General features: G+C 55.5%; 3 protein-coding genes across 13 annotated transcripts in view; 1 reads left to right on the plus strand and 2 right to left on the minus strand.

Moving 5' to 3' along the window:
• Nucleotides 1-3,129: 3,129 nt before the first annotated feature.
• LOC129527680 (basic proline-rich protein-like) lies at nt 3,130-7,474 on the minus strand. The gene is made up of 2 exons (XM_055366157.2): nt 6,902-7,474; nt 3,130-5,528 (listed from the first exon to the last, which is right to left on the minus strand). Exons 1-2 carry the CDS (start codon nt 7,472-7,474, stop codon nt 5,304-5,306), a joined length of 798 nt encoding a protein of 265 aa, XP_055222132.2. The 3' UTR covers nt 3,130-5,303.
• On the plus strand, nt 5,908-17,227 carry PLEKHG4 (pleckstrin homology and RhoGEF domain containing G4). 8 transcript variants are annotated; one of them, XM_055366148.2, is made up of 23 exons: nt 5,908-6,033; nt 6,494-6,543; nt 7,629-8,299; nt 8,467-8,562; nt 8,638-8,761; nt 8,847-8,940; nt 9,311-9,388; nt 9,468-9,581; nt 9,753-9,851; nt 9,945-10,093; nt 10,247-10,385; nt 10,486-10,602; nt 12,018-12,200; nt 12,456-12,958; nt 13,033-13,279; nt 14,018-14,107; nt 14,189-14,410; nt 14,493-14,663; nt 14,743-14,920; nt 15,644-15,760; nt 15,913-16,146; nt 16,235-16,350; nt 16,549-17,227. In XM_055366148.2, the coding sequence occupies exons 3-23, from the start codon at nt 7,798-7,800 to the stop codon at nt 16,552-16,554; spliced, it is 3,579 nt and encodes a 1,192-aa protein (XP_055222123.2). In that variant the 5' UTR covers nt 5,908-6,033; nt 6,494-6,543; nt 7,629-7,797; the 3' UTR covers nt 16,555-17,227. The 8 variants fall into 8 exon arrangements, with proteins under 8 accessions (XP_055222123.2, XP_055222124.2, XP_063556357.1 ...); XM_055366149.2 differs by having other exon boundaries at nt 5,924-6,033; nt 6,494-6,635; XM_063700287.1 differs by lacking the exon at nt 8,467-8,562 and having other exon boundaries at nt 5,934-6,033.
• KCTD19 (potassium channel tetramerization domain containing 19) overlaps nt 17,178-17,925 on the minus strand; it is a 38,532-nt gene continuing 37,784 nt past the window's right edge. For all 4 annotated transcript variants that reach the window (XM_004057808.3, XM_019012792.4, XM_055366156.2 and 1 more), the window contains one exon: nt 17,178-17,425. In XM_004057808.3, coding sequence (XP_004057856.1) covers nt 17,312-17,425 — 114 coding nt within the window. In that variant the 3' untranslated portion in view covers nt 17,178-17,311. The remainder of the gene's footprint in view (nt 17,426-17,925) is intronic.

Below are 17,925 nucleotides of genomic sequence, written 5' to 3' on the forward strand. Positions count from 1 at the left end.
ATTTCTTGAAAACCTGGATGCAGGTACAGGACACATGAACAGAGGTGGCCTTTTGCACATGACAGACAGGAAGGCAATCTCAAGGGCTCACAGGATTTGGTTACCCTGAGTGTTTATTTTTTATTTTTGGAGACAGGATTTTGTTCTATCACCCAGGCTGGAGTGCAGTGTCACAATCATAGCTCACTGCAGCCTGGAACCCCTGGGCTCTAGGAATATTCTCGGCACAGTCTCCCAAGCAGCTAGGACTACAGGTGTGTACCACCATGCCTGCTAAATTTTTAGTTTTAGTTTTTATTATATTTATTTATTTTTAGAAACAGGATCTCACTCTGTCACCCAGGCTAGAGTACAGTGGCATGATCTCGGCTTACTGCAACCTCTGCCTCTCGGGTTCAAGCAATTCTGCCTCAGTCTCCTGAGTAGCTGGGACTACAGGCACATGCCACCATGCCTGGCTAATTTTTTGTATTTTTAGTAGAGACAGAGTTTCACCACGTTGGCCGGGCTGGTCTCGAACTCCTGACCTCAAGTGGTCTGCCTGCCTCAGCCTCCCGAAGTGCTGGGATTACAGGTGTAAGCCACTGTGCCTGGCATATATATATATATATATATATAATATTTTACATATATAATATATATTTATTATATATAATAATATATAAAATAATTATAATATATTATATATAATATATAAAATAATTATAATATATTATATATAATATATAAAATATTATATATAATAATATATAAAATAATATTTTATATATATTTTTTTTTCCTGGAGGTAGGGCCTCACCTACCTCAGGCTGTTCTTGAACTCCTGACCTCAAATAATCCTCCTGCTTTGACCTCCTCAAGTGTTGGAATTACAGGTGTGAGCCACCTCACCTGGCCATCTCTGAGTGTTTATGATGCAAATCAGATAGTATGGGGTCCAGAAACATGAATAGAAATCCCTAGATGGCCGGGCACAGTGGCTCATGCCTGTAATCCCAGCATTTTGGGAGGCCGAGGTGAGTGGATCACCTGAGGTCGGGAGTTCGAGACCAGCCTGACCAACATGGAGAAACCCAGTCTCTACTAAAAATGCAAAATTAGCTGGGTGTGGTGACACACGCCTGTAATCCCAGCTACTCAGGAAGGCTGAGGTGGGAGAATCACCTGAACTCAGGAGAATAGCTTGAACCCAGAAGGCAGCGGTTGCAGTGAGCCGAGATTGCACCATTGCACTCCAGCCTGGGCAACAAGAGCGAAACTCTATCTCAAAAAAAAAAAAAAAGAAAGAAAAAAAAAGACATGCCTAGATAAGAGCAGTCCCAAATCCAATTCCCCTGGTGTCTAAAGGACTTAAAACAAAAACAAAAACTTTGGCCCAGCACAGTGGCTCACGCCTGTAATCCCAGCACTGTGGGAGGCTGAGGCAGGTGGATCACCTAAGGTCAAGAGTTCAAGACCAGCCTGGCCAACATGGTGAAACCCCATCTCTACTAAAAATAACAAAAATTAGCCAGGCATGGTGGCGCTCACCTGTAATCCCACCTACTCGGGAGGCTGAGGCAGGAGAATGGCTGGAACCCGGGAGGCAGAGGTTGCAGTGAGCTGAGATCGTGCCACTGTACTCCAGCCTGGGGGGCAGAGAGAGACTCCATCTTAAAAAAAAAAAATCTTTGAGAGCTGGGCACAGTGGCTCATACCTATAATCCCAGCACTTCGGGAGGCCAAGGCAGGCGGTTCGCTTGAGGCCAGGAGTTCAAGACTAGCCCGGGCAGCATAGCAAGACCCTGTCTCTACCAAAAATCCAAAAAATTAGCTGGGCGTGATGACTCGTGACTTTAGTCCCAGCTACTCAGGAGGCTGAGGCACAAGAATAGCTTCCACCCGGGAGGCGGAGGTTTCAGTGAGCCGAGATCGCACCACTGCACTCTAGTCTGGGTGACAGAGCAAGACTCCACCTCAAAAACACACACACACACACACACACACACACCAAAAAAACCCCATATATATATATATATACACACACATACATACACACACACACACACATATATATACATACACATATATATACACACACATGTATATACACACATATATACACACATATATATACACATATATACACACATATATATACACACACATATACACATATATACACACATATATACACACATACACACATATATACACATATATACATATATACACACATATATACACACATATATATATATATATATGTACACACACATATACTGCACTGCACTGACTAGAGTGCAGTGGTGCGATCTCGGCTCACTGAAACCTCCGCCTCCCGGGTGGAAGCTATTCTTGTGCCTCAGCCTCCTGAGTAGCTGGGACTAAAGTCACGAGTCATCACGCCCAGCTAATTTTTTGGATTTTTGGTAGAGACAGGGTCTTGCTATGCTGCCCGGGCTAGTCTTGAACTCCTGGCCTCAAGCGAACCGCCTGCCTTGGCCTCCCGAAGTGCTGGGATTATAGGTATGAGCCACTGTGCCCAGCTCTCAAAGATTTTTTTTTTTTAAGATGGAGTCTCTCTCTGCCCCCCAGGCTGGAGTACAGTGGCACGATCTCAGCTCACTGCAACCTCTGCCTCCCGGGTTCCAGCCATTCTCCTGCCTCAGCCTCCCGAGTAGGTGGGATTACAGGTGAGCGCCACCATGCCTGGCTAATTTTTGTTATTTTTAGTAGAGATGGGGTTTCACCATGTTGGCCAGGCTGGTCTTGAACTCTTGACCTTAGGTGATCCACCTGCCTCAGCCTCCCACAGTGCTGGGATTACAGGCGTGAGCCACTGTGCTGGGCCAAAGTTTTTGTTTTTGTTTTAAGTCCTTTAGACACCAGGGGAATTGGATTTGGGACTGCTCTTATCTAGGCATGTCTTTTTCTTTCTTTCTTTTTTTTTTTTTTTGAGATAGAGTTTCGCTCTTGTTGCCCAGGCTGGAGTGCAATGGTGCAATCTCGGCTCACTGCAACCGCTGCCTTCTGGGTTCAAGCTATTCTCCTGAGTTCAGGTGATTCTCCCACCTCAGCCTTCCTGAGTAGCTGAGATATATTTGAGATATAAGTCACATACCATAAAAATTCACCCATTTAAGGTGTACAGTTCAGTGTTTTGAATATACCCATAGGGTTGTGCAGCCCTTACCACAGTCTAAGTTTAGAACATTTTCATCATCCCCTAAAAAACCCTGTACTCATTAGCAGTCAGTCCTCATCCCTGGCCCTCCTCAGCCCTAGGTAATAACTAACCTACTTTCTGGCTGTCTGGATCTGAAGGACTTTTGACACACTTGGAAGGTTATACTTTTAGCCAACTTACCTTTACTTTTTCTGCCTTATGCGCGGGGAAGGTGTGATGAGAAGGAAGAGTGACTTGGGCTTTGCCCTTAGGTTGTTTACAGGCCACAGTGATAAGGCCTCATAGTTAACTAGTCGTCAACAGTTTATTTTTTTAATTTTTATTTTTTACTTTTTTTGAGACAGTCTCATTCTGTCAGTCAGGTCACTCAGGCTGGAGTGCAATGGTATGATCTTGGCTCATAACGTCTGCCTCCCAGGTTCAAGCAATTCTCCTGCTTCAGCCTCCCAAGTAGTTGGAATTACAGGTGCCCACCACCATGCCCGGCTAATTTTTTGTATCTTTAGCAGAGACAGGGTTTTGCCATGTTGGCCAGGCTGGTCTCGAACTTCTGACCTCAGGTGATCCACCCGCCTCGGCCTCCCAAAGTGCTGAGATTACAGGCATGAGCCACTGCGTCCGGCCGTAGTCAACAGTTTAGAGTCAACAGCCCCAGCTGTCACTCACAAGTGTCATTCTGGGTGTGTTACATGCTCTCTCTGAGCCTCAATGTCCTCATCTCTCAAATGAGATAATCATACTCACTTCATAAGGCTGCTATTAGGATTAAATGACAAAATTTAATGGGAAGAATCTACCCAGGGCCTGGCTCAAGGTAAGGGATCATAAATGTCATTATTTGTCGGGCCGGGTGCGGTGGCTCATGGTTGTAATCCCAGCACTTTGGTAGGCCAAGGCGGGTGGATCCCTTGAGGTCAGGAGTTTGAGATCAGCCTGGCCAACATGCTGAAACTCCATCTCTACTGAAAATACAAAAACTAGCTGGGCATGGTGGTGCATGCCTGTAATCCCAGCTACTCTGGAGGCTGAGGCAGGAGAATCACTTGAGCCCAGGAGACGGAGGTTGCAGTGGGGGGGCAGATGAACATCGTGGGTTTGACAGGGAGGCAGGCAGGTGACTTGGATGCAGGAGAGCAAGTGCGTCAAGCGCTCATCCATGGGTCCTTGCCATGTGACTGGGCAGGGTGGCCTGAGCTGAGAGAACTTGGCTGGGGTAGTCTTCGTGAAGGAGATGCTGCACCCAGGCCTCAAATGAGGAAGGATTTTGATTAGGGGAGATGGGCATGGGCCTTCAGGAAGAGGAGCCAGTGTGAGACTAGACTAGTAATCAGATTTGTTTTCCAGGCCAGTCTGGGAGGTAGATGGGAAGGCTGTGATGCCTCTAAGTGGCCTTGACTGTCATACCAAGGAGTCTGGAGTTTATTTAGGCCAAAGGCAAGAGAGGTCTGGAAGTTCTGGGGTATTTGTTGCCCTCAGTATTTGGGGTAGTACTGAAGAGGGGTGTGCAAGGTGAATGACTGTGGGTCTGTTGTCACTAGACCCAGTGAGGCCCAGAGCCCTCCCCTCCTTTTTATTTATTTATTTATTTTTGAGACAGAGTCTCGCTTTGTCACCCAGGCTGGAGTGCAGTGGTGTGATCTTGCCTCACTGGAACCCCTGCTTTCCAGGTTCATGTGATTCTCTTGCCTCAGCCTCTCAAGTAGCTGGGATTACAGGCATGCGCCACCGCATCTGGCTAGTTTTTGTATTTTTAGTAGAGATGGGGTTTTGCCATGTTGGCCAAGCTAGTCTGGAACTCCCGACCTCAGGTGATCTGCCTGACTTGGCCACCCAAAGTGCTGGGATTTTGTGGCATAAGCCACAGTGCCCGGCCCATTTTATTTTTGATTGAGTCATGTTGGCAAGAAATGGGAGGCTGAGGGAGAGTTGGGGAAGGGTCGGGGAGGGAGGCCCATTCCCATTTTATGATCTCAGTGGAAAAGGCTGCTGTGAGTTGATTCTGCTGCCAGGAAAGCCACAGAGATGGGCCCCATGAGTCACTGCTCAGTCCTGCAAGCTCAGCCCACAAAGCCTGCTGTGGTCAGCCACCCCTGGCTGGCTCCAGGCCCAGCTCCCCAATATTCCCCACTAGGCCTCAGTGTGTCCTCATTTCTATCTGTACCTTTGCCATCCTGGGCCATGCAACCTGTAGCTCTCGGCCTCTTCTGTCTCCTTTCAGGCTGAGTCTCTGAATCTGTCTCCATTTGTGACTCTGGTTTCCATGGGATACATAGATGTGGAGCCTCAGGAGGGCAGGGGTAGTGTGATCAGTGTCAGGCGCCCCAAAGCATTTATTCTGTGCCAGGCCCTGTGCTGGATGCTGAAAGTACAGAAGTGGATAACATACAGTCTCTGTTTCCATGAAGCCTACAATGCACATTCTCTGTGGAGTGGAGAAACCAGGGCCCAGCCCTGCCCCTATCTCAGTATGGCTGTACCTCCCCTGAATCTGCCTGCTGTGCCCAGGGTGCCAGGGTCAGCTATAGCCTGTGGCTTGAGGCTCTTCTTTGCCTCTGGCATTCACAGGGGTATGTGTGCCCACCAGCAGGTACCCCCCGGCTCTTAGGGCTCCTGGGGGACTTGGCTGGTGGGTACTGGTGGGCAGCAGAAGGGGAGGGAGGCAGCAGAAGGGGAGGGAGGGAGCAGAAGGCAGTGACTCAGTGGGGGTGGCCCTGGGACAGAACTGGGAAGGAAGCCAAGGTTGGATGATGCTTCCTGAAGCCAGGAGGGTGGGAAGAGAGGTCTGGCTGGGAGTTAGGGATGGAGCAGGACAACTCCAAGGCTCCCCTCTGGCAGCCAGACCTGCTCATGAAGAAGGCTCCTCGGTAGCTGCCTGAAAGTCTGGACTCTGGGGGCTGGGCTGGGCTGGGTGGGGAGACTGCTGTTGGTCCCACTGTGCCTGTTGTAATCCCCAGGTTCATGAAAGAGGTGCCTGCCTTAGAGCCAGGGAAGCCGTTGCACCTGGTGCCCCCTCTCCCCAGGGACCACGGGCCTGGGCACACTGTGGGGCTCAGGGTCTTCTCCTGGTCACGGAGCTGACCTTCCCACAATCTTCCCACAAATTCTGGGGAGTGTCGGGCCAGGCCCACATGCCCCAAAGGGACCTCAAATCGCACAGTTACGCAAGTGGCTTTCATCAGTTCAGGATTCCCTGACTGCCGGTGAAATGAGGGGGCAGGGCACCAACACAGCCCGAGTGCTGGCAGCGGGTGAACGTATAACACAGGGAGTCTTCCCCAGTCCTCACGGCAACCCCAGGAGAAAAATGACTTTCCATTTTTACAGGTGAGGAGGGTGAGGCTCAAAGAGCAGAGTTCCTGGAGCGCCCCCAGCAGGTAAGTGGAGAAGCCAGGCCTGGGCTGGGGGCTCTGGCTCCAGGACCCCACCTCAGCACCAGCCTCCTGCACCGGACTTTGTGGAGAAGGGGGTAAGGGGGTGCCAGGGATGGCAAAGGGGTGGAGGATCTGGTGGACTCTGGCAGGCCTGGGTCAGCTCCACCCACTGGTCTCACTCCCACCCCGATGGCAGCCCCATCCCACGTGGGATCATGCGACCTGTCTCTGGGTGCCCGCGGCGAGGCAGCACCCCGCTTCCCTACACAGAAGGCCTTCCCCTCCCGTCGGCTCATTCAGCCGCGGAAGCCCCTGGGAGCCCCCGCCCCGCCCCGTCCCGCGGTGCCCCCCGCGCACTCACCCTCGCGCACCCACGCGGCCTTCCTGGCGGGAGAGCGCTTCCGGCGTGCTCGCCAGGCCCGGGGAATGGGCACGGTGGAGCTGCCGACCGTTGGTCGCTGCCCCGACCCACGCACTGCGACGCCGCGGGTGAGGCGCGCGGTCTGCGGGGCCCGGGGGTGCGGCGGGGCGGGGCTGGCGGGCTGTCCGGGCCCACGGAGAGGACGGCGGCGGGCGGGGGTTGCTGCAGGGCCAGCACCTTGTCTTCCCCGCCGGCAGGGCTATGGCCCGTCGAGACCTGCTCGGGCTGTGGCTCCGTCCTCCGGCCTCCAGGGGGCGGCGCGGCGCTGCGCGGCGCCCCGGCGGCCCTGCCCTCCCTTCCCAGCGGCCAGGAGGCGGTGTCCCGTGACGCCGCGCTGTCGCGCTGTAGTGGCCGTCGAGGCCGCCGTCTGTTCGAAGGCTGTCCGGCTTCACGGTTCCCCGCGGCTCGGCCCGGGGGCGTGAGTGTCGCCAGCGGGCGACGGGGGGGCGCGCGGCAGGCCCTGCAACAAGGCCAGGGCCTGGGGGGGCCGGCAGGAGAGCGAACGCGAGGCATCGTGGTGCCATGGCGGGGCCGCCCCCACGGGCATGGGCCTGCAGAGCGTGGCCGTGAGGACGCTGAGGGTGGGCGTGCACGGAGCAGAGGCCCATGGGCCTCCGACGAGGGACCTGGACAGAGGGACACCCTTAACGTTATTCCCTCTTCCCAGGCCTGAATTGCAGTTCCTGTGCCCTGGCACTAAGACTGGCACCTCCTGCGGCCCATGCCCTTCGCCTGCATTGCCCACTGAGTCCCACTCGACTGTCTTCAGCGCGGTTCATACTGAGACCCAGTCCTCTCCCACTGGCCCCGAGCAGGCCCACCTTTAGGAGGGCGTGATGGAAAGGCCCCTGGAGAATGGGGATGAGTCCCCAGACTCTCAGGGCCATGCCACCGACTGGAGATTTGCTGTGTGCAGTTTCAGGGATGCCTGGGAAGAGGAGGAACCTGCTTCCCAGATGCACATTAAGGACCCAGGTCCTCCAAGACCACCAGCCGGGGCCACCCAGGATGAGGAGCTACAGGGCAGCCCCTTGTCCAGGAAACTCCAGTTACCCCCAGCTGCAGATGAGTCAGGGGATGCCCAGAGGGGCACAGTAGAAAGCTCCTCAGTCCTGTCAGAAGGGCCAGGCCCCTCTGGAGTGGAGAGTCTCCTATGCCCCATGTCCTCCCACCTCAGCTTGGCACAGGGTGAGAGTGACACCCCAGGGGTAGGGTTGGTAGGGGACCCAGGTCCAAGCAGGGCGATGCCATCTGGCTTGAGCCCTGGGGCATTGGACAGCGACCCTGTGGGCCTTGGAGACCCTTTATCAGAGATATCATCAAAGCTGCTGGAGGCAGGTAAGGAAGGCTGGGCTAGGGAAGTCTGGGAAGGGAATGGGGATGCCTGGAGAGATGAGTGTCAAGACTTTGGAGGTCTCTGACCCTACTCAGGCTGAAGCCCGGGTCCAAGTAGGGGTCTCTGGATAGGTGGTCCAAGGCAGACCCAAGTCATTTCCCTTCCCAAGCCCCCAGTGGATCCGGCCTCCCTAAGCCTGCTGACTGCCTCCTGGCCCAAGACCTCTGTTGGGAGCTGCTGGCCAGTGGTATGGCCACCTTGCCAGGTAGCCAGGAGGGCCTAGAGGCGGTGGAGGTGGAGTGGCCCAATACGGCAGGAGTTCACTGCTTCCTCCCCACAGGGACTCGGGATGTCCAAGGCCGGGCAGTGCTGCTTCTGTGTGCCCACAGCCCAGCCTGGCTTCAGTCTGAGTGCAGCAGCCAGGAACTCATCCGCCTCCTGCTGTACCTGCGAAGCATCCCCAGGTTTGAGGGAGGGGGTTGGGAGACTGAGCCTGAGCCAGCTGTGAGGACTGGGAGTCAGGTACTGAACTGAAGCTCACCCCTTTAGGCCCGAAGTACAGGCACTGGGACTGACAGTGCTAATTGATGCCCGAATTTGTGCCCCAAGTTCTTCCCTCTTCTCTGGGCTCAGCCAACTACAAGTGAGTACAGGATTGTAGCTCCCCTCATTCCTTTTTTTTTTTTTTTGAGACGGAGTCTTGCTCTGTCGCCCAGGCTGGAGTGCAGTGGCGCAATCTTGGCTCACTGCAAACTCTATCTCCCCAATTCAAGTGATCCTCCTGCCTCAGCCTCCCAGTTAGCTGAGATTACAGGCACCTGCCACCATGCCCAGCTGATTTTTGTATTTTTAGTAGAGAGGGGGTTTCACCATGTGTTGGCCAGGCTGATCTCGAACTCCTGAACTCAGGTGATCCTCCTGCCTCGCCTCCCAGAGTGCCGCAATTACAGGCGTGAGCCACCATGCCCTTTTCTGTAGAGTTGGGGATAGGGCTGAGCTCAGGTTCCTTGCAGGAAGCAGCCCCAGGGGCCGTGTACCAGGTGCTGCTAGTGGGAAGCATGCTGCTGAAGGAAGTGCCTTCCGGGCTGCAGGTACTGAGCCCAGTTGGCTAGGGGTAGAGGTGGGGTGCCTCCCCCCAGGCCTGGGTCACAACACCTTCTTCTCCTGTAGCTGGAGCAGTTGCCCTCTCAGAGCCTGCTGACCCACATCCCAACGGCGGGGCTGCCCACTTCGCTAGGAGGAGGCCTGCCTTACTGCCACCAGGCCTGGCTGGATTTCCGAAGGGTCAGTACACTGGGTGGGGCATGGGGGCAGTCATATAGGCAACTTGGGATCATGGAGGAGCCTCTCTGGGGCTGGCTTGAACCAGACAAAGCTGGCTGTAGTGGCCTGGAACCCAGGAAGCCCAGGACCAACACTGCATGCTGCTCCGGTCATGCCTGCCCCTGCTTACAGCGGCTGGAAGCTCTACTACAGAACTGCCAGGCAGCTTGTGCCCTGCTCCAGGGGGCCATTGAAAGTGTGAAGGCTGTGCCCCAGCCCATGGAGCCCGGGGTGAGTGTCCCCTCCCAGTCCCTCCATGAATGCTCCCTGTCTCCCTCCTTCTCTCCCACGGCCACCTCCACAGCTTATTGCCCTCAATCACAGGAGGTCGGTCAGCTGCTACAGCAGACAGAGGTCCTGATGCAGCAGGTGCTAGACTCGCCACGGCTGGCATGGCTACAATGCCAGGGGGGCCGGGAGCTGACATGGCTGAAGCAAGAGGTCCCAGAGGTGACCCTGAGCCCAGACTACAGGTGAGTGCAAGCCCGGCCCCCAGATCTTGCCCCAGCCCACCATATTCTATGCCAGGACTCATCTGGCTAGCTCAGAACCTGGCAGGACTGTGGTGCCAGGACAGGGTGGAGTGGTGCAAGGCAGGGGGTCTAAGATGGTGTACCCTACACCAGGACGGCAATGGACAAGGCTGATGAGCTATATGACCGGGTGGATGGATTGCTGCACAAACTGACCCTGCAGAGCAACCAGCGAATACAGGCCCTAGAGTTGGTCCAAACACTGGAGGCCCGGGAAAGCGGACTGCACCAGGTCGGAACTACTTGCCCAGAGTGGGCCCTGCCCCGATCTCAGACGTGAGCCCCCAATCCATAGCAGCTCTCTTCACTTTTCCCTGCTTGTGCTCCTCCAGATTGAAGTGTGGCTGCAGCAGGTGGGCTGGCCAGCACTGGAGGAGCCTGGGGAGCCCTCGCTGGACATGCTGCTCCAAGCCCAAGGCTCTTTTCGGGAGCTGTACCAGGTTGCCCAGGTATGTGTGGTCACTTGTTCATGCCACGGGTATTGGGATGCAATGCCAGGAACTAGGAATGCAGAACTGTGTGAAAGCAATTCAATCCTTTGCTTTCTTAGACCTTATAGTCCCATAGAGGATATCAGTTGTAATTAATCACAGTCATATATGTGCCTGTAAACCCAGGCAAGATCTCTGGAGAGAATCAGTGCAGGTGATTCTGCCTGAGGGTATAACCAAGATTTTACCCAGCAGGAGTGTCAGGCAAGCTTTTTTTGGGTGATTTTTGAGCTGAGAGTTGAAAGATAAGTTGAGGTCAACCAGGCAGAAGAGGGTTGAGGATGGGGGCACATTCCAGCTTGGAAGATAGCATGTGCAAAGGTCCTGTGGCAGGATGGAGGATGGTGTGCCTGAGGAATCGTAAGGCCAGTGAAGTTGAAATGCAGAGCAGAGAGGAAGAAAGAGTTGGGGGAGTTGCAGCGGGACAAGCCTGGTCAGTGGCCACATCACTGGGCCCTGTAGCAGTCAGTGTGGAGTTTAATCAGGAAGGCCACGTAATCAGATCCATATTCTAGGAAGATTGCCTTCGTTTCCGAGTAGACAGTGACTTGGAGGATGGGCATGGGGAGTGCAGTGAAGAGGCAATTGCAGTAGTCTAGGTGGGAAATAGTGCCTCCTCTGGCCAGGATAGTGGCAGGGGAGACGGGTTGGAGAAGTTGATGGGATTTGCTATGTACCCATGTGGGAGGGTAAGGAACAGGGATGTTGCAAGGATGAATGGGTGCTGTTCCCTGAGAGACTAGGAGATGAGGTCATCTTGGGGGAAGGGCATTCAAGAGTCCAATCTTGGGCATGCTCGAGATGGCTGTGAGGGATGAGAGGAGGCCCCTTGGGTCTTGGGCCTGGAGCTCAGAGGAGAGGTCTAGCTGGAGAGGATCACTTGGTGGGTGCAGGTGTTTGGATGACGTTTGAAGTTGGTCACACAAGAGTGCCTGGGAGAGCGAGTGCACTGTCCTCAGGATCCCCAGTGTTTAATGGCCTAGGTGAGGGAAGGGGAGCAGGACGAGCCACCGGAGAAGAGTGAGGAGAATCAGGAGCGTGGGGAGGAGCTGGGGGAGCCCAGTAGAGAGTGGGCTGAATGACGCTGAGAGTTGGAGTCAGTGAGGCCTGAGAAGCGCTGGGTACGGGGCAGAGTGGAGCTGGAGAGGGCTGGCACAGAGGGCGAGACGGGACGGTGAGGACAGATGATTCCTCTAGGAACTTTGGCTGTGGAGAAGGGGAGTGGATGTGGGTGGGGAGTGGGAGATAGGGGTAGATGTTCCACCACAGGACAGACTTGATGGGGACATGTCGATATGTCAGCAGGAAGTATCTGGGTCTGGGGGCTGGACCGCCAGGCCCGGGCTGGCTGAGCCTAGTCTCTGTCTCTGCAGGAGCAGGTCAGGCAAGGGGAGAAGTTTCTGCAGCCGCTGACTGGCTGGGAGGCGGCTGAACTGGGCCCCCCTGGGGCACGCTTTCTGGCCCTGCGAGCCCAGCTGACTGAATTCTCTAGGGCTTTGGCCCAGCGGTGCCAGCGGCTGGCGGATGCTGAGAGGCTGTTTCAGCTCTTCAGGGAGGTGGGTGAGAGTCTCCCCAGCTCCAAGTGATCCATGAGGCTGGAGGGATGGCAGCCCCAGCTTCAGTAGAGCCTGAGCTTTTCTTGGTCATGCTGCCTGTTCTCTTCCCTGGTCTTCAGTTTGACCCTAAAACCCAGTCACTGGGGCTGTGTCCTGGACAGCATCCTGTGGGGATGGGGAGTGGGTAGAGGAGCAGAGTGCCCAGCAGGCTTGGTAGGATCTTCCTCTAATGCTTGTCCGGCCCTGGTGTTGCAGGCCTTGACGTGGGCTGAGGAGGGGCAGCGAGTGTTGGCAGAGCTGGAGCAGGAACGCCCGGGGGTTGTGTTGCAGCAGCTGCAGCTGCACTGGACCAGGCACCCTGACTTGCCTCCTGCCCACTTCCGAAAGATGTGGGCTCTGGCCACGGGGCTGGGCTCAGAGGCCATCCGCCAGGAGTGCCGCTGGGCCTGGGCGCGGTGCCAGGACACCTGGCTGGCCCTGGACCAAAAGCTTGAGGCTTCACTGAAGCTACCACCGGTGGGCAGCACAGCTAGCCTGTGTGTCAGCCAGGTCCCCGCTGCACCTGCCCACCCTCCCCTGAGGAAGGCCTACAGCTTCGATCGGAATCTGGGGCAGAGTCTCAGTGAACCTGCCCGCCACTGCCACCATGCGGCCGCTATTGCTGCCTGCCGCAGACCAGAGACTGGAGGAGGTGCCCTGCCCCAGGCATCCCCTACTGTGCCTCCACCAGGCAGCTCTGACCCCAGGAGCCTCAACAGGTATGGGTAGTAGGCAGGGCGGGGAGGGCAGTAGAGGAGAGATGTCTTGGGTCCTGACTCCCCATACCTGGTAGGCTACAGCTGGTGCTGGCAGAGATGGTGGCCACGGAGCGGGAGTATGTCCGGGCTCTAGGATACACTATGGAGAACTATTTCCCCGAGCTGGATCGCCCCGATGTGCCCCAGGGCCTCCGCGGCCAGCGTGCCCACCTCTTTGGCAACCTGGAGAAGCTGCGGGACTTCCACTGCCACTTCTTCCTGCGTGAGCTGGAGGCTTGCACCCGGCACCCACCACGAGTGGCCTATGCCTTCCTGCGCCATGTAAGCCCGACAGGCCATGTGGTATCAGCTCGTTCTGCCACACTCCCAAAGTTGCTGCTGGGCACATGCTTGGTGCCAGTCCCTGTGCTATGAGTATAGCTATGAGCAAGACTGGCAAGCTCCTGCACCTGAGGGTGCTCTTAGTCCAGTAGAGGAGACATAGAAGCAAGAACGATACTTGTAGATTATAGTTGGGGCTAGGAGGAAAATAAGCAGGATAGATGCTTGTGAATTACTGGCGGGGCAGGGGCTCCACTTTAGAGGGCCTGAGTGCGATGCCAGGACACCTGGTACAAGAGGAAGTCTTTGAGAGGCTGATGTTTAAGCTGAGGAATAGGGGAGGGGCTGGAGTGAGTGTCCCACCCAGAGGAAAGAGCAAGTGCAAGGTCGTGTGGAGGAAAGGGGGCCTGCCAAGGAGGTGGCTGAGTGTAGTGAGCAGGACAGTCCCAGGTGAGGTGAGCTCTTAGAGCCGTGGGAGGAGCAGAGCTGAAGGCAGGGGCTCAGTCTGAGGGCAAGGGACTTCTTCCTTGGGGGCCTGTGGGCACACCCCCTTTGCCCAGTACTGTTCTTGCCAAATCACCCCTTGTTCAAAGCAGGGAAGACTGGGTCTGTAGGGGAGGCCTCCCTAAGAGGCATCTACTGGCATTTTGGTCCTCTCAAGCTGAGGGTGGTCTAGCCTGTGCCAGCCTTAGGGAGCTGGCCTCCTTTGCACTGGGGCTGAGCCACATGTCCTTGTAGAGGGTGCAGTTTGGGATGTACGCGCTCTACAGCAGGAATAAGCCTCGCTCCGATGCCCTGATGTCAAGCTATGGGCACACCTTCTTCAAGGTAGGTGAACCTGAGACTAGGAGGAGTAGGGGATGCGGGGAGTGCCCCCAAACCACTCAGTGGCCTCCCATCTGCCCACAGGACAAGCAGCAAGCACTGGGGGACCACCTGGACCTGGCCTCCTACCTGCTAAAGCCCATCCAGCGCATGGGCAAGTACGCACTGCTGCTGCAGGAGCTGGCACGGGCCTGCGGGGGCCCCACGCAGGAGCTCAGTGCGCTGCGGGAGGCCCAGAGCCTTGTGCACTTCCAGCTGCGGCACGGAAACGACCTGCTGGCCATGGACGCCATCCAGGGCTGTGATGTGAGTCATCCCAGGGCAAGGGCGGTGGGTGTGAAGAAGAAGGCAGAAGAGGCCGGCCACCCACCAGCCCCCAACTCTGCAGGTTAACCTCAAGGAACAGGGGCAGCTGGTGCGACAGGATGAGTTTGTGGTGCGCACTGGGCGCCACAAGTCCGTGCGCCGCATCTTCCTTTTTGAGGAGCTGCTGCTCTTCAGCAAGCCTCGCCATGGGCCCACAGGGGTTGACACATTTGCCTACAAGCGCTCCTTCAAGGTAGGCCTGCCCACCCCAGGCCCCACCACTTGTTTTCCCGCCCCATGCCTTACCAAGCCTCTCTCCCCGCTGGCCACAGATGGCAGACCTTGGTCTCACTGAGTGCTGTGGGAACAGCAACCTGCGCTTCGAGATCTGGTTCCGCCGCCGCAAGGCCAGGGACACCTTTGTGCTGCAGGCCTCCAGCCTGGCCATCAAGCAGGCCTGGACAGCTGACATCTCCCACCTGCTTTGGAGGCAGGCCGTCCACAACAAGGGTGGGTCCATGCCCCTCCTTCATGCCACACTCCCCTCACTGGAGAGCTTACATTGACCCACAGGAGCCCAGAGACCTGGGAAAAGCTCGGGAAGTAGGGAGAAGGCCCAGTGACAGCCACCAGTGCAGGAGAAAGGAATTCAAAGCCAGGCAGCCTTGCTGTCACTGCCTCTGACTTTGGACACAACGTGAACTTCTCTGAATATAAGGGGCATCATGGCTCTCTCTCTCTTTTTATTTTTGGAGACAGGGTCTCGCTCTGTCACCCAGGATGGCGTGCAGTGGCATGATCTTTGCTCATTGTAGCCTCTGCCTCCTGAGCTCAAGCATTCTTCCCACCTAAGCCTCCCAAGTAGCTGAGACTACAGGCATGTGCCACCATGCCTAATTTGTAAAATTTTTTCATAGAGGTCTCATTATATTGCCCAGACTGGTCTTGAACTCCTGGGCTCAAACAATCCTCCTACCTCAGCCTCCCAAAGTGTTGGGATTACAGGCATGAGCCACTGCGTCCAGCCAGGGGCCTCATCTTTAAAAGGGGAATATGGCACCTGCCCCACAGGATTGTTGGGAGGAGAGCACCTGGCACTAGAAAGGCTCAGCTCACAGGACAGTTAATGTGCTGGATGGAGGTGTACAGGAAAGACTTACCTGGGGGGTGGTAGAGGCCCAAGGACAGGCTTATGTCCAGAAGCATCCCACTTAATGTCCACTCTCCACCCAGAGGTGCGCATGGCTGAGATGGTGTCCATGGGTGTGGGGAACAAGGCCTTCCGAGACATTGCTCCCAGCGAGGAAGCCATCAACGACCGCACCGTCAACTATGTCCTGAAGTGCCGAGGTAGCAGGCAGGCTACAGGGTGTGGGGGTAGGAGTAGGAAAGCTGTGCGGGAAGCACTGTGGCCCTCCATTAGTGCTGGCCCGCACTTTCCTAGGGATCTGGGGCCAGGCTAGGCTCTGGCCTGTCCCAACCTGACCCTCTCTCTTATGCAGAAGTTCGCTCTCGGGCGTCCATTGCCGTAGCCCCGTTTGACCATGACAGCCTCTACCTGGGGGCCTCGAACTCCCTTCCTGGAGACCCTGCCTCTTGCTCTGTTCTGGGGTCCCTCAACCTGCACCTGTACAGAGACCCAGCTCTTCTGGGTCTCCGCTGTCCCCTGTATCCCAACTTCCCAGAGGAAGCAGCACTGGAGGCTGAGGCAGAGCTGGGCGGCCAGCCCTCTTTGAGTATGTCTGGGCCTAGCCAGAGGCAGGAGGGCATGACTTGGGGTCTGGGGCTTCCCGTGCTGACAGCTCACCCAGTCTCCCTCCCTAGCTGCTGAGGACTCAGAGGTCTCATCCCAATGCCCATCAGCCAGTGGCTCCAGTGGCTCTGACAGCAGCTGTGTGTCAGGGCAGGCCCTGGGTAGGGGCCTCGAGGACTTACCCTATGTGAGTGCCATTTGCCCTATACCCACCAGCCCTTCCCCAGCCCAGGCTGAGCCTGTGACTGTGACCAGCCCCTCCTCAGCCCAGGCTAGGCCTTTACTTTGGGTAGAGCTTGGGGTGGGTGGGCCAGAGCCATTCCCCAGACACCCCCTGGGTCCAGAGTCAGGGAAGCAGGCATTGATGCCTGGCCTGGCCCTGCAGGTCTGAGCCCGGGACTGGACGAGCAGTAGATCCAGCAGCCTGCAGCTCCAAGGAACATTGCCTCTCTGGATCTGCTGTGACCAGGGTGTGGCTGACACCTGGGCTACCTCCAACCTACGTGTGCAATGCTGTTGACTACCCTTTCTGATGTGTGTGGCCATTGGACTAACTGGCACGGGGCCTCTCTAGGGGAGTCTGGTTGTAGAGCCTGAATAGGCTCCTGGCCCCATGACCCCTTCTCCTGTCCCCAGCTCCCATCCCAGTTGTGGGTTAAGAATAGGCTAGAGCAGACATTGGGTGTTTCCATGCTGTAGGCTGGTGGGGGACCATGTGCCTCTGGGCAGTGACTAGGGTGCCCCCACCCCTCAGGAAGAACACAGGTGGGCTCCTAGCAGCTGATCCCCAATGCCTGGCCTTAAAGCCGAGCTCAGTTACCATAGGGACAGGTCCACCTCTACTGGGCCCTCATGCTTGCCTTTCTTGGCCCCCAGGCCCAGCCCCTTTTTACTGGGGCAGTTTCGTTATTTTGACTTGATGCCTTTTGAATAACTTTCAATAGAATTGTCTAAAATTATCTTACCGGTTGTTAGGCCTTTGGTGTCTCAGAGAAGGAATCTAGGTCTTTGATATGTGATTTAATCTTTTATTTGTTTATAATAAAAGACTGATATGTACCCTCTGATGGGCACATGCATTCTGGGGCTATCTCCAATTAAAATGAGACTTGGCGGGTGGAGCATGAGGGGCTGCATCTCTGGGCACCCTAGTCCTCTTGTAGGTACTTTCCCAGGATGGAGTACGAGACAGACCTAGACAGGCCCCTCTGGATGAGCAGGTCCATGCAGCGGCCATATTTCCTGGCGAAGGGCAGTGTAAGCTGGAAGGAAAGGCCAGTCTTATCCCTGATTTCCTGGCCAGTTGTCTACTCTAGCTCCATGTGGGTGGGGTTCTCCCATAGGGGCAGGGACAGGGCAAGCCCGGCTGTTGGGGACTTTTGATGCTCTAGGGCCCAGCTCTGCCCCAGGGCATCTCACAGGGTGGGGCTAGAAATGGCTATCAGGGAACAAAGCAGAAAGACTGGAGGTTCAAAAATATGTTTCCTGCTACTGGTTTTCTGCTTTTTAGCCATACATGCTGACTTCACCTTTACAAACCACATATGAGCTAGATGCCTAATGGTAACTGGGTACTAGAGGGCTTGTGGTGAAAGGTGTTATAACAATGCTCTTGATTATAGAAGTGTCAGATCAATGAGAAACTGCCTAAATCGTTTCGGCCTCAATGTTAAAATTAGATTAAGGAATCAGAAAAGGAAAAAAAAAAAAAACCCTTGATCATTCCTTTGCCCTTACTGAATATTTTCTTTTTCTTTTTTTT

This window comes from Gorilla gorilla, chromosome 18 (genome assembly GCF_029281585.2).
Source record: "Gorilla gorilla gorilla isolate KB3781 chromosome 18, NHGRI_mGorGor1-v2.1_pri, whole genome shotgun sequence".
In the NCBI taxonomy this organism is placed as follows: Eukaryota; Metazoa; Chordata; class Mammalia; order Primates; family Hominidae; genus Gorilla; species Gorilla gorilla.